The 14,914-nt window shown below is 31.5% G+C and overlaps 1 protein-coding gene across 1 annotated transcript in view; it reads right to left on the bottom strand.

Moving 5' to 3' along the window:
* Positions 1 to 4,669: 4,669 nt before the first annotated feature.
* The window catches only part of LOC127728079 (CDK5 regulatory subunit-associated protein 3-like), a 44,181-nt gene continuing 33,936 nt past the window's right edge, over positions 4,670 to 14,914 (bottom strand). The window contains exons 10-15 of the mRNA XM_052235282.1: positions 11,038 to 11,169; positions 9,486 to 9,570; positions 8,256 to 8,341; positions 7,121 to 7,323; positions 5,354 to 5,525; positions 4,670 to 4,865 (exon numbers count right to left, since the gene is read on the bottom strand). Of these exons, the coding sequence (XP_052091242.1) occupies positions 4,794 to 4,865; positions 5,354 to 5,525; positions 7,121 to 7,323; positions 8,256 to 8,341; positions 9,486 to 9,570; positions 11,038 to 11,169 (750 nt within the window). The 3' untranslated portion in view covers positions 4,670 to 4,793. The remainder of the gene's footprint in view (positions 4,866 to 5,353; positions 5,526 to 7,120; positions 7,324 to 8,255; positions 8,342 to 9,485; positions 9,571 to 11,037; positions 11,170 to 14,914) is intronic.

The following is a 14,914-nucleotide window of genomic DNA, read 5'->3' as shown; positions in this document are numbered from 1 at the left end:
AATTATTGATTTATAAAAATAATAAATAAATATTTTGCACCAAATTTGTTAAAAATATTTCAATAATTAGTCATATTTATAACATTTTCAAAATAGAAAAAAAAACTGATTGACAGAAATATGAAGTCACACAAAATTTGATTCAGTATTTATAGATAATTTATGGTTTTAAAACAAGAGGGTGTTTCTCTGCTTTAAACTCATTTAAGGGCTGAGATGAGATATAAACAATAAACATCCTCTTGTTTGAATAAGCATAGGTAATCTCTTTATCGCTATTTTCTTAGGCAATGTAAATGATGATCACTCTACTTGAATGTAAAACATCTCAGTCCAGTAGCACGAGATGGAAGATCAAAGCAAAATTTGAGAAATAACACTAAAGATACCAAAAGAAAATCAGGTCACTGATCTTTCAAAATAGATAAATATTCAGTATGTACAGTCTATTAGTAAGAAGACATTGTCAAATAAACTATAAGTGATTTTTTTTCCTTTGAAATAATCAGTTCAATTGTTTTAAAGAAATTTAGTTTAAAGGGAAACTTCGCAAAAAAATTAAAAATTCATATTCTGTTCATTATGTATAAAAAAGCACAAATTCATAGATATTAAAGTTTTATTCTGCAAGTTAAGAGATCAACATCGATTTTAAATTTAGAGTATCAATTCTCGCATGCGGCCATTTTGACATCCTCCCCGAATATTGACCGCGATATATCTATAAACCACAAAGGACCAAAACAAGCAGTAACCTAACGTAGCCGTAATTGAGTGTCGATATCTTGTCAAGCGTACGGTTGTTTTATCCGACAAGGAAAGCATAAACAGTTTCCCGGGTCACAAAAAAGATTATGATAGACATGGTTGTGCAACCTTTCATAACTAACTTGATACGGAAAATGTAATTTTATATATATTATTTTTTAAATAACTAGTACTAATAGTATGGTCTGTCGTTTTGAAACTGTTTTGTTTACGAAGTATTTAAAACAAGAAATTGAAATTAGTTAAAAAGTCAAAGTTATAAATAAGTGTTCCGTGTAAAATTGTTTTTGAAAATCTAGTTTGTTCATAATTGTTTAAAATAAATTCGGACCTTTCCTTATATGATCACCAGAATGGCTAAAGGAATTGTTCCCAGAGGTATTGTGAGGTGACACGTACAGGTATTCAAGCGATTTCCTGTCGGGCTTTAAAACTGTTATTACACAATTACATAAAACAAGTTCGTGCATCACTTCTTTTCTGGGGGGTATTGATCAGTGTACACGGCCGATAACATGTAACTTCCATTTTGAATCTATCAGGTGTAATATACAACTTTGTATAGCGTATCCGATAGTGATATACTAGTCATTGCTAAACTCATACGCTTGTTTATAAATAACATTTTTGGTGTAAAGAATGATATTTATGAAAATTTAAATAATTAAAAAAAAAAAGATTTGATGAAATAAAAATCTATTTACACATTTTCCAAGGGTAAATTGGGGAAAATGTAAGTATATACTCGTCAATAATTATGGACATTTTGAAACATACAAATATTGATTTATCAAAATGTGCGGCACTTGTCGATCATTGGTTTATACGCCTAGATGGAAGGTTTAATACGGAACTATGGATAGTCGCAATATAGAACTAATATCATACAAGTATATTGAATATACGAGAGAAACATCCAGAACCAATCTGATTTAAATACAGGTCGATATCTAACTTGCTTTGGTTCATCGAAACTATAGGCATAGTAAAATCACAGATTTACATTTCAATAAGATTATTTCGAACAGTTTAAGAAATTCGTCATCATCACATTTTCCTGGTCCGACATGCATGTTATATATATATGCCACTGGACGTGCACTAATGATCACCAAAAGCCTATTTGAAGAAATAAAGAAACTTCACTCCGGATAGACTGATGGTAGTTGTATTAACGTCTGGTCAGCTAGAGGGTTGATTTATTTATTTAGTTAGCTTGTAGGGGATTTAACCACTCTTAATATTGCACTTATGCATTAGATATTAAATGACAGTACCGGTAATATAAGAGAAAATATAAATACGAAAAGTCGCATATCAGATAGAAAAGGACTCACCATGAACTATAGGATTGTACGTACGATTGTCATTCTAAATCGCATAACGGACAGTCATTTAAATGCATGCATGTACGCTGTGATAAAAAGGGGTGTCGCAGTTGCAAAGTATTCATCATAAATCTATTTCAAGTTTATTATTTCCTGTTATTTTTATAAGTTAACGCAGAGACATGTATACACTAGATCTCTATTTAACGACAAGCAACTATATAAATATCTGAATCTGATGTGACTTACAGTTCATCTCTTTCTTTTTTCTCATTTTATTTTTATTTTTGCAGGAATATACACATTGTAAGATATACTGTTCCTCGATTTGGGGGGGGGGGGGGGGGTCTGAGGTCATGTCTATCTATCTATGATTAACCTTGACATTTCCGGGTATAACAGAGCTACTTGTATATTACCTGAATGTGGTTAGGTGACGTCCCATGAGGTCTTACGTATACATGTTCATATTTATAATGGTTTCTGATATAACAATTAGGGTTTTATAACATTCACACTTCTGCATGTTCTGTATACCAAATTCGTATCTTTTTTTCAGACCGAATGAGGATGTGAATATTTTCCAGGATCAAATTCATTTCGGGATTTTTTTTATTTCTTTGTATTAAATCTCAGAAATTTACAGAATATACTGCTTGTCCGCTTTAGGAGTTTTCTTGTCAGTTTAAACAGACGTATATATGTCTCTGGTTTAGAGTGGGTTTATGAATGAATGATAAGTCTTACAAAGGTACAAGATATCAAGCACAGTGAAAATTGATTTCGACGTTCTGTCTCCATTTAAAAAAGGAAAGTTGACGTTAGATTGATTCTGCTAATTTTTTTAAACATCGTTGGTCAAATAGCTTAAGAATTATATAAATACGTTGTCATTCCTGATTAGGTAAATGAAGATCGCTTTGGACGACAAAACTATATTTTTGTAACTGATAATTTTCTCTGCACATTTAAATATTCAAGGTTACCGATGATAATTTAAAATAGTACTGTTTTAATTTATACGCTCGTTTTCGTGGGCCATTTATAATATTTATATAATTATTTTATTAAAAGTGATTCAGAATTTCGATGTTACAACAAAATACTCACCTATTTATTTAAAAACTGAGCAAATGCAAAATGTTAAAAAAATATATATATAACGGCGATTAAGGTATTTTGCAACCATATTCCTCCCTTAATAATTAAAAAAAAATCTGTCTCATACCTGCAACGGTGAACCCTTGAGGACAAACACCACTCTAGTGAAGATCAAAAGATTAAAATTACATAATGCTAATCTTTTAATTACCGTGAATTTAACCACGCCTTTACCAGGTGGTGTCAGCATAATACACATGCATTGTATTTACACAGTACTAGACTGAAGCAAGGATTTGTATAGTAAGACAAATCCTCGACTGAAGTAATAGGGGAGAATACAAACGTGAATTTCTATATACTATCAGTTATATATGTTGTTCAAAATATCCGTCGAAAAAAAAAATCATAAAAATATTCTATTGTATGATTTGCTTTTATTACTATAATCATATCAGAAATCCTTAAAATATAAATCGTAAATTTTAATTTAAAAAAATGCACGGCTGATCACTTTTCTTTCTAAATTGTTAGTTGGTTAATAGCTACGCTAAAAGTCGTCGATGCGCTTTAAATCGCGTTATTAGATGATTAACGAACAAGACTTACAATGAGATTTATTCACTCCCGGCATGCAAAAAGACTTAAACTACGTCACATAAGTCAGGAAGTTGGAATAAATAGAATTATTAATTCCCAATTTTCTTCTTTATTAGTGTTCATAAACAGATAAAACTTGGTGAATATGTTTTTAATGGTATTATGAACATAATAAGATGATAAGTAAAAAATCGCGAATTTTCCCTTTAATGTAAGACGGTATCATACAGCAATTTGAGTAGAATTTCTACAAAAATCCATATCGTACCACATCAGGATAAAATACAGAATAGACCATTAAAAGTTAAAATATTCATCTCTTCTGCATGAAAACAATTGAAAAGGACACAGAAGAAGACTGCTATGATAAACATCTCTGATGCACCTCTTTGTCTTCATTTTAAGGTCCTTTTTGGTCCCTTTATACATTTTCTTCCCTAAAAATATGAATTTTTGGGGGGAACTGTCACAAGAAATGTGAAAATAAATGAGTAATTGAAGTGTTCAAGCTGAATCAACTTCCCCTGAAAAATTGAAATAAAAAGATAATATGAAGTTACAGGTAACAAAAAAAATTTTCAGAAGTAAATTGTTTTCTTGAATATTCATATATCATTAGAGTCCTCTCTTTTACAAACATATTATTAAAGTCTATACACAGTTTTGTGAGTTCTAGAAGTGCTAACACTGCATCAATACAGTTTTTAAAATAAAATACTTTATTCATCTATGACACTGTTCCACAGGAAAACGTTATAGATATTCAATCGGCAACCATTTGATATTCCATTTAACATATATGTATACAAGAATTATTGCACCAAGTTTCACCAGACAGTATACTGTTACTAGACTAGATAATGTTTGTTCCCATGTTGTCATGTACGATATTGTATTGATTTCTCTGCAAATGAACACCGTACAATCTCTATATGGTTGTGTATCATATGGTATTGATTTATCTCATAATTGTCATAATTCTGTCATGGCCATGTATCATACAGTATTAATTTCTCCCATAATGTTCACATTCCTGTCTTTATATTTCTTTGATATTTCGGTTTCCATCTATAAAGAAATAAATAAATAAGGTAAATTTAGTAATTATTAGGTGCTTTTGTCATGGCAATTGTCAACCATTTGAAAAAGTGTGATTTCAGAAAATGCTCAATACAAATAAAGAAATTTAGAGTTTAAAATGCAAGTTCTAACTATTATGCAATGCTCATCCCATAGTATTTTTTGCAATGATAAAAACATCTGAATTTCCAATACTACTTTTTCGGAAGATTTTTTAAAAATCCTGGTAAATTGTAAAATAACAGAGCATTATTTAATGACTCCATTTTAGAGTCAAACTGTTGTATTCTACAGTGAGAATTTCAGGAAAGGTGAAAGTATTTTTTTTAAATGACTAGTATTTCCTACGCTTACCGTCTTTATATGTATATGGGCCAATGTTTGCTATTGCCATTTTTCCTCTGCTATTCTAAATATTCCTACTTTTTAAAGTTCCTTAACCTTTCTATGATTTATAAAGGAAAGCAGTATTTTACCTGTTTCTGCACTTCTTTTGTTTTCTTTATAATCATATCTAACTTAGGTTGTATTTCTGTCTGTTCTTGTATTGCTTCCTCTTTCTTCACTACCATTTCCTTTTCATGGAAAGTCATTTTATCTGCTAAAGTTAATATCTGTTTCAAATCATCTCTCAATCTGTCTACATATCTGCAAATATACCAAACAAATCAATAAAATGATCACTAATTGAATCATAGAAATTTTACTGTTTCTATAACAAATCTAACTTAACTATATACTATTATGCAAGGAATTTACGTCTTTGAAGAATGTTGTGTTACTGTAGGTTTTATTTGGCCCTGTAAATTAACTAAAAATTCAAAAAGATGTATGATACAATTAGTAATCCAAATTTATTAATTTTTCAGAATACATCAATTATAGATTTGGTGTATCAACACAATTTGACTGTGACTTCATATTGAAGATTTTTTGTTGTTGACAAATTAAAGGAACATTTTGTTTGGATGATGAAAAAACTCAATGATAAAGGAAATAATTTCAGCATTCCAATTGTGAACTTTCCATTTCTATTTAGAAACAAGTCCAGCATCATACATTATCTACCAGTTGATATGATATTACAGAGTTTGCGTTTCCCCATCATAATTTCCTTGATATAGGATTGCTGCTTATAAGGAAGATATTGAACCAAGTGTTGCTTTTTGTTAAGTTAAATCCATCTCTTCAAAAGTTTACTGAAACCATCTTGAATTGTTTGAACATCATGGAATATCTGTGTCACAGATGACCATTGATATATTCAAACTGTTGTTGCCAGAATCCTATCTTGTTTTCCTATATTATGAAATCAAAAAATGTTACTTATCACAAAATTTTTACTTGTTCTGAGCAACACGACCCTGCCATTAGTGGAGCAGGATCTGCTTATCTTTTTGGAGCAAATGAGATCCACCCTAGTTTTTGGTGGGGTTAATATTGCTAAGTCTTTAGTTTTCTGTGTAGTGTTTATTATACTGTTGTTAGTCAAGATTATGCGAACCAATTTACTGAATCTACTTTCACTGTATAACCCATAAAAAGGAAATATTTTAACTAAAACTGAAAATTTTTAGCAAAGCAAGTCAGGTGCAACATTAAATTTCAATATTTCGATATTTCAGAAATTATGAAAAAACATTTCACTTTAAAGCCAACTTTCACATTTCTTAAATTTTTTTATGCCCTCCATGGCTGAAGGGGCATTAATTTTTCCCCTTGTCAGTTCTTACGTCCGTAGTTCCCAAAATCTCTAACTTTAGTTTGACTCCACCAATTGTTATGAAACTTATACACAATGCTTATTACCACCAAACACAGACTAAGTTGGAATTTGGGTGGCTTCACTTGCACCTTTCTCAATTTATGCCCCTTTATCAATGGAAAAATTGCTAAATTTGCCCTCTCCACACTCTAACTTTAGTTCTAAAGCTGGGGCATCTGTGTGCCATGGATTCATTTATTTTTATTTTCTATTGCTAGGCAATTCAAAAATGTATATGCTACTAGTAATGCCTGGATATTCTCAAGTTCTATAACAACCGAAAATTTATCAAATTGTTGAGCAAAAATATTGTCTTTCTATATACAAAACTGAAAAAAAAGCTTGCATTAAAAAAAGGTATCTTAAACATATATTTCCAACATTATCCCTTTAGTAGATAGCAGTCGTAGAAGTGAAATGAAATATTCATCACATTGTCCAAGTACAGAGCCTTGGAAACTTGCCAACTTTATTTTACCTTGGTGAGTTTCTTATCAACATTAAATGATGCATCTTCACAGTTGTCAATTGACTATAAATGTCCTTGACCTTTATCAGCATGCCTTCTACCGTCTCTCTTGTTACTTGTAGTGATGATGGAGCTGACTGAAATTGACTGCTGGATAAAAAATTTCCTTCTTCCTTCATTTCCTCCAGCCTTTGAACCAAAAATGCTTCTAACTGCAATATGTATAAATTACCTTTTAAAAGTATAATTATAATCCAGATCATCACTAGAGTTTACTGAAAACCAACTTATTTTCGCATGTGATTTATTTCAGTGACTTTTGCAAGTAGAAAAATAATGTAAATGTAAATCGTCAAAATATGTTAAACTTATATAAATATGTTGACAAAAAAGAAAATTGCAAGAATAAATAGCTGCGAAGTCATCAAAAAAGGTCTAAATACAAAAATAAGTTGGTTAACAATAATTAGCTTAGTAGTAAATATTAGTCACATAAAGTGTGATGCTATAACTATTATCATTCTTTATCAACTTTTATGTTGACAGAGAGCTGTGACATACAAGTACTATATATACCATGGCACTTATGAGTTAGCATATTTAAACAAACGAATCCATAGGATTCGTTTGTTTAAATATGTTAATGAGTAAGACACATGGTATATATAATTTGTAATATAAATAAAATGATTGACAGCTTGAACTAATATTAGACACTGATTATGTTTCTGATTTATCCAATGAGATGGAGGCTAGCACCCGTCAGTACATTAAGAAGCGGATACCTTTCAGAAAATGGAGTGGCGCTTCAGCCATGGAATAACATCAAAATGAAAATGTTGTACCAAAACTAAGCACCACCTACTTTCCTCATAGATTCTAGTTTGGTTTTATATTTATTAATCAAAGTATGATACAACATCAAACTGCAGATAATAGACTATGGTCCCCCCTCCCCCCAACAAAAAAAAAACAAAAAACAAAACAAACACTTTAAAGCAAATTATTTCATTAAAACATCAAAGGAAAGAATACAATTTATATCACAAATACTTGACATGTCCACACACCCACTTATTTCCACCTCTATTTTACAAAACTTCCTGAAAATAATGTTACAAATATCTAAGGTTGGTTGTATTACCTCTAATAGATCATCTAAGAACATAGCTCTTGTTTTAGGATTATCTAATAATGATAAAGCATCTTCTCCCTTTGCCACTCCATCTTCTGTAAAATAAAGGAAAGTAATGTTTATATGTGTTGTGTAAAAGTTATAAATCTATACAAATTATTTGTGCAAGTTATCAGTAAAGTTATCAGTATTTTGAGGACAAAACAAGCATGCTGTCTTTCATTTTTCTTATAGCTGTCAATGTTGCATGACTACATAATGTAGCCTTATACATTACACTGATACAAAGTTTTTATAAGGACATTGTAAGATATTTTGAGGACTTCCCAGTAGCATCTAATAATAGCAAACATTATAAATAGAATATAACCCAATCTCCAGTCCTCATTTGCAGCTCCATCATAAAGAGGAGTGCTTAATGTTAGGCTGAAGTATGTAAATTTGTGAGTAAAATATTTAGCTGGTTTGTTTTTGAAGATAAACTAGTATAAAATGTTTTGAGAAGGTGAGCCTCAAAATAATGACAATTGGTACAAAAATATGTATAAAATTACTTTTACATAACATATGTATGCATTCAGCCATCCAAATACAAACCCACAGTATACTTATGAGAGAAAACAATGATAAACAACAATAAAAGCAATATTCCTTCCATATGTTCTCCTTACTGGCATTAGCATTTTATCCTTGGTTTACACATGTTGTTGAAACTTCTTTCGTAATAAATGTAAACACACTGCTGTGATATATTAATGTGTGATACATATGAGTTAGGTAGTTGAAAAGGAAAGAATAAAAGTTTGGGTTGAGAAATATACTACTACTTAGGGGGGCGGGTTGTTTAACGACCTTGACTACAAATGAGGGTCTCGCACAGTTGGCCCTGGCTTATGCGTTTTTGGACATTTGAATAATTTTTTGAGAAATATAAGGATTAAACAAAGAGGTTGTTGGTGTGTAAACTGATGTGTGTTAATAGGTCCCAGAAATGTGTTTTATCCTATAACAACTGCATGATTTGCAATGAAAAGTTCACTTTATTTTATGATTACATCATAGAGACATAATTGATTTATATCTGCATGCTCCACAATGACTAGATCAATATGATCAATGATTATGAACTTACAATACTTAACTCTTATTAATTTACTAGCTATTAAGCTGTACAATAAGTAGATGACTACATACTATAATTGTATGGGCACTGTGTGCGTCACACTATTTCAAATATACCTGCATGCTCTACAATAACTAGGTCACTATAGTCTATTCCATTACTGTCTTTGTCTGGTTCTACAACACTGAAATCTATGGCATCCTACAAATAACTAGATGTTTCAGTTTGATATAAATACCCCCTCATTTCCTACAAACATCTAGACGTGTTTATGCCCTCACTCATTGCCTAGATGTGTAAATTTGATATGAATACCCTCACTCACTGCCTATAAACCCCTAGATGTGTCAATTTGATTTAAATGTCCTCACTCATTGCCTTCAAACCCCTAGATGTGTCAATTTGATTTAAATGTCCTCACTCATTGCCTTCAAACCCCTAGATGTGTCAATTTAATATAAATACCCTCACCCATTGCCTACAAACCCCTAGATGTGTCAATTTGATATAAATACCATCACTCATTGCCTTCAACCCCTAGATGTGTCAATTTGATGTAAATGCCCTCACTCATTGGCTACAAACCCCTAGATATGTCAATTTAATATAAATACCCTCACTCATTGCCTACAAACCCCTAGATGTGTCAATTTGATATAAAAGTCCTCACTCATTGCCTTTAAACCCCTAGATTTGTCAATTTGATATAAATACCATCACTCATTGCCTACACAGAAGTAGATGTGTCAATTTGATATAAATACCCTCACTCATAGCCTACAAAACCTTAGATGTGTCAATTTGATATAAATACCATCACTCATTGCCTACAAACCCCTAGATGTGTCAATTTGATATAAATACCATCACTCATTGCCTACAAACCCCTAGATGTGTCAATTTGATATAAATACCATCACTCATTGCCTACAAACCCCTAGATGTGTCAATTTGATATAAATACCATCACTCATTGCCTACAAACCCCTAGATGTGTCAATTTGATATAAATACCATCACTCATTGCCTACAAACCCCTAGATGTGTCAATTTGATATAAATACCATCACTTATTGCCTTCAAACCCCTAGATGTGTCAATTTGATATAAATACCATCATTTACTGCCTATAAACCACTAGATGTGTCAATTTGATATAAATACCATCATTTACTGCCTACAAACAACTAATTGTGTCATTTTGATATATTAATACTCTCACTCAGAGCCCACAAACAACTGGCATTACAGAAAAATTCAAACCTCCCACTTTTGCCTATCTTCACCTTGTCACAAGTAAAAAAAAAAAAACAAACCTGCACAGTGCAGCTACCAATAGGATGACCACTAACTTGAACAAGAAAATAAAAAAACACAATTAAAGTAACTCATAATGAAAATAGACCCTGGAATTTTATAAACATCTCCACTGAATTATTTGTTTGAGATTTAATAAAACCAACAAGAGATGTACTTTGAATAAGGGCTAATGCAGGGGAAAATGTATGTTAGTGTTGGACACCACATGATATCTGTTTCTTTTGGGGTAATTGGGGTGGCTGCAAATCATTTGTTACAAATGAAAAAGGATTATTGGGGTTTAACACCTCACCCATATGGTTTTTTTTCTGGAATAGCCCTAAAAATAATAAATATTTTCAGTCCTACCTGATTTTCTGTTCCCTCTACGTTTCCTCCCGTTTCTAATGTAATTTCTGACAAGTCTAAGTTTATATCATCAACAAAATCAATGTCAGCAATATTACCATCACCAGCCTCACCAACAGCACCCCAGTCAATCTACAGTACATGATAAAAACATTGCATTTATACTTAATGATAATCTCATTTTCATAGATAATAAGATCTTTCAATACTACAAAAAATCAAGAATTGCAATAAACACCTATTTTCAAATATTTTTTAAAAACTTTCTTATCTACATCATATATTTCATTCATATCCATTTTCCATGTGTGGAAGCCCTCATCAAAACTAATTTGTGCAGTGCTGTCTTCCATATGTAAATGTACTATCCTACATTCAGATTTCTTGTACACCACAGTAATAAATGCGAACACAGAGATATGTCTCATCTGTGCAGAATGTACACTATGTAAAAGATTCAAAGTCAATGAACCATAACTGAGGGAGCTTGGTCAACAGAAAAGGAACAATTACTTTACAGGCACATGAACAATATCCATGATCTTCAATATGGACAACTGTGGGAACTTACTAGTTTACCCACTGAAACATGCTGATCTGTAACTCATGTTAAATAAACTGTGAACACAGAGATATGTCTCGCCTTTTTATTATTTTGATAGTAAAATGCAAATGTTGAAATTGAAATAGCACTACTTTAACATGTAAGTTATGCAAAATATTCAAAGTCAATGAACCTTGACTGAAGGTACATGGCCAAATAATCTCCATGGAAATGAGATGTGCCAATGCAAATACAACAGCATACCATATATCATTGACCTACCACTATAGGTTTCCCATAAACTTACCTAATCACAAACTAATACATATAAACTAAACAAAAGTTTCAAAGTCATTAGACCATGACTGAGGGGGCAGGTCCAAATAATCTAAAATGGAAATGAGATCTGCCAATGCTAATACAGCTACATACCAAATATCATTGACCTACCATTAGTGGTTCCCCAGAAACTGACCTAATCACAAACTAATACATTGTTGACGCCGACACCAAAAACAGCAAACCTATGTCAAGTTTTTTTACTCTGTCAAGGCGAGTCAACAACAAAACTGCATACCACAGAAAAAATTTTTTAAATGTGCAAAACTTTGTTGCTTCAATATAACTAAACTAAAATGTTGAAATCGGAACTCAGATTTCATAAGCATCATCACTAGAGAAATTTCTTTTAGGAAAAACTTCTCATCATTTGGATATAAAGAATTTTTTGAGATATATGATAATTTCGAAAACTGCGACAGGACAAAATAACCTCCAAGGAAATGAGAAAGGCAAATGCTTCTAAAACTGTATATCATATACCATTGACATGTGATAAGTGGTTCCCTTTAAACTAACCTAAACACAAACTTTAATGTGTAAACTATGCAAAACATTCAGTCAATCATGAATGAGGGGACAGTGCCGAAAGATCTCCATAGAAATGAGATGTGCCAATGCTAATATATCTGCATACCAAATATCATAGACCTACTACCATTATCACTAACTAATAAGCTAAACAAAAGTCCCATTGTCAACAGACCATGACTGTCAGGGCAGGACCAAATTATCTCCCTGGAAATGAGATGTGCCAATGCTAATACAACTGCAGACCAAAAATCAGTGATCTACCACTAGTGGTGACCCATAAATTGACCTAATCACAAACTGATACATGTTAACTAAGCAAAAGTTTCAAGTCTATAGACCATTGCCAAATAATCTCCATGGAAATGAGATAAGCAAAACACATATATAACTGCACATCAAGTACGTGACCTGCCATGACATTTCCAGGCTTATGGCGGTAAACGTCATAATGAGTAAACGTCGATGCAAAGTCACATAACGTAATCTGGGCACCTGTTATTGAATATTCAATTACCGGTATATCATGCAGTAAAATAAAAGTTTCAATTTTTGTTGACTTGAGGAAATTTGATTCTTATATTAAGATATACAAAACAAGTAGATGTTTTATGTAAACTTAATGATTCAGGATAAAATCCCATTTAGAATTACGTTCTAAATTCACACAATTTATCTTTTAAATTTCATTGCATTGATCTGAATAAAAAATAATTATCAAAGGGGCCTGAAAAAAACCTTATATCATTATAGGCATTTCAAAGTGCAGTGTTTATATTTTTCTCTAACTTATTACCAATACAGATTACAGCATGAACATTAAGTTTTTTGAGTAAATCTCATTGTTTCACATTGTAAAGGAAAATATGAACATATTTATGGACATATACCAGTACATGTAAATCAAGCAAGTTATGCCTGCCCAGTAGGATCCCAATATTGTCTCATCCCATGTTCATTCCTATGGTTTTTTTTTTATCTATGTCTGTCTTAGAACTACACAAACAAGATGTATGTGTTGTTGAACGTTTTCCTACATCCCCTTCACCTACATACCCTAATATCATTAATCATGCTGTTTGACTGTTGAATCTTACTCTGTATTAACAGATCTTTGTTTTAATCACTTTGTCAGGATACATGTACAAAATGTATTCATAATAAGATAATAGATGAATATTAGAAAGCATATCAAATAATACACAGCTCCTTGATGGTTTATTATATATCTTGGTTTTCAATTTCTTAGCATTGATGTAGTTTTCCTTAAGAGAAAGAAACATGTTTAAGCCATTATTATTTAGATTGCAGATTTCGGTACATTGTTGCTATGGTTAAATGGTTGAAATAGAAATACAAATTCTTTAGTTATTTAGTTATTAAAGCTGCAATTACATTTTGATTAATCAAAAAAGACTAAACATCCCCCCCCCCCCCCTGCAAAAAAAATCAAAACAAATTGACAAGTTTCAAAGATAACTATAATAGATGAACATACATGTGAAAAATTGAGAAAAAAAAATGAAAATCGAAAGTAACAAAAATGACCATAATTCTGTTGTTTTGCAAAATCTAGCAAAATAATTTGTCAGAGTGTTTTGAATCTATGTATACTTAAAATTGCAAAAAAAAATCATTTTGACACTAGTACCTCCATAAGCCTGAAAATCTCATGGCTGGTACAACTAGTGGTTCCCCATAAACTGACCTAATCACCAACTAATACATTGTTGATGCTGCTGCAGGAAATGGCACACCTAAGTCTCACTTTATCAACTTTGTCCAGTAGAGACAACAAAGCTGTAATGAGGGATGGTTTTGTGGTAATAAGCATTGTGTGTAAGTCTCATAACATTTGGTTGAAGCTAACTTAAGTCAAGAACAGAAACTAAAAATTTTGCAATTTTTCTATTTTTCTATTTGTAAACATGCATAACTCTAGAACGGTTGTGTATATGTTTTATAACATTTGGTTGAGACAAACTAAAGTTAGAGAACAGAAACAAAAAATTCAGCAATTTTTATGTTTATAAAGGGACATAACTCAAGAATGGTAAAAGTGTTGCCACCAAATTTCGTACTTAATCTGTATTATGTAGTAATAAGCATTGTGTATAAGTTTCATAACATTTGGTTGAGGGAAACTAAAGTTAGAAAACGGAAACAAAAAATTTGTACTTGCTCTTAGTTTTGTGGTAATGAATATTGTGTATAGGTTTCATAATGTTTGGTTGGGGCAAACTTAAGTTACAGAATAGAAACTAAAAATTTTGCAATCTTTCGATTTATAAAGGGGAATAACTCAATAATGGTTAAAGTGACACTACCCAAATTCAACTTGATCTGTGTTTTATCAGTGGAAGTCAAAATTAAACATTGCATTGTATAAAGCATTGATTGTAGTTGATTCAACTATAATCATGGACAAAGGAAGATAACTCCAATTTTAAAAATTACTTGATA

This window comes from Mytilus californianus, unplaced genomic scaffold, assembly GCF_021869535.1.
Source record: "Mytilus californianus isolate M0D057914Y unplaced genomic scaffold, xbMytCali1.0.p SCAF_2, whole genome shotgun sequence".
Lineage (NCBI taxonomy): Eukaryota > Metazoa > Mollusca > Bivalvia > Mytilida > Mytilidae > Mytilus > Mytilus californianus.
Note: the sequence above shows the minus strand (reverse complement) of the source record. Positions and strands in the feature narration are given on the sequence as shown.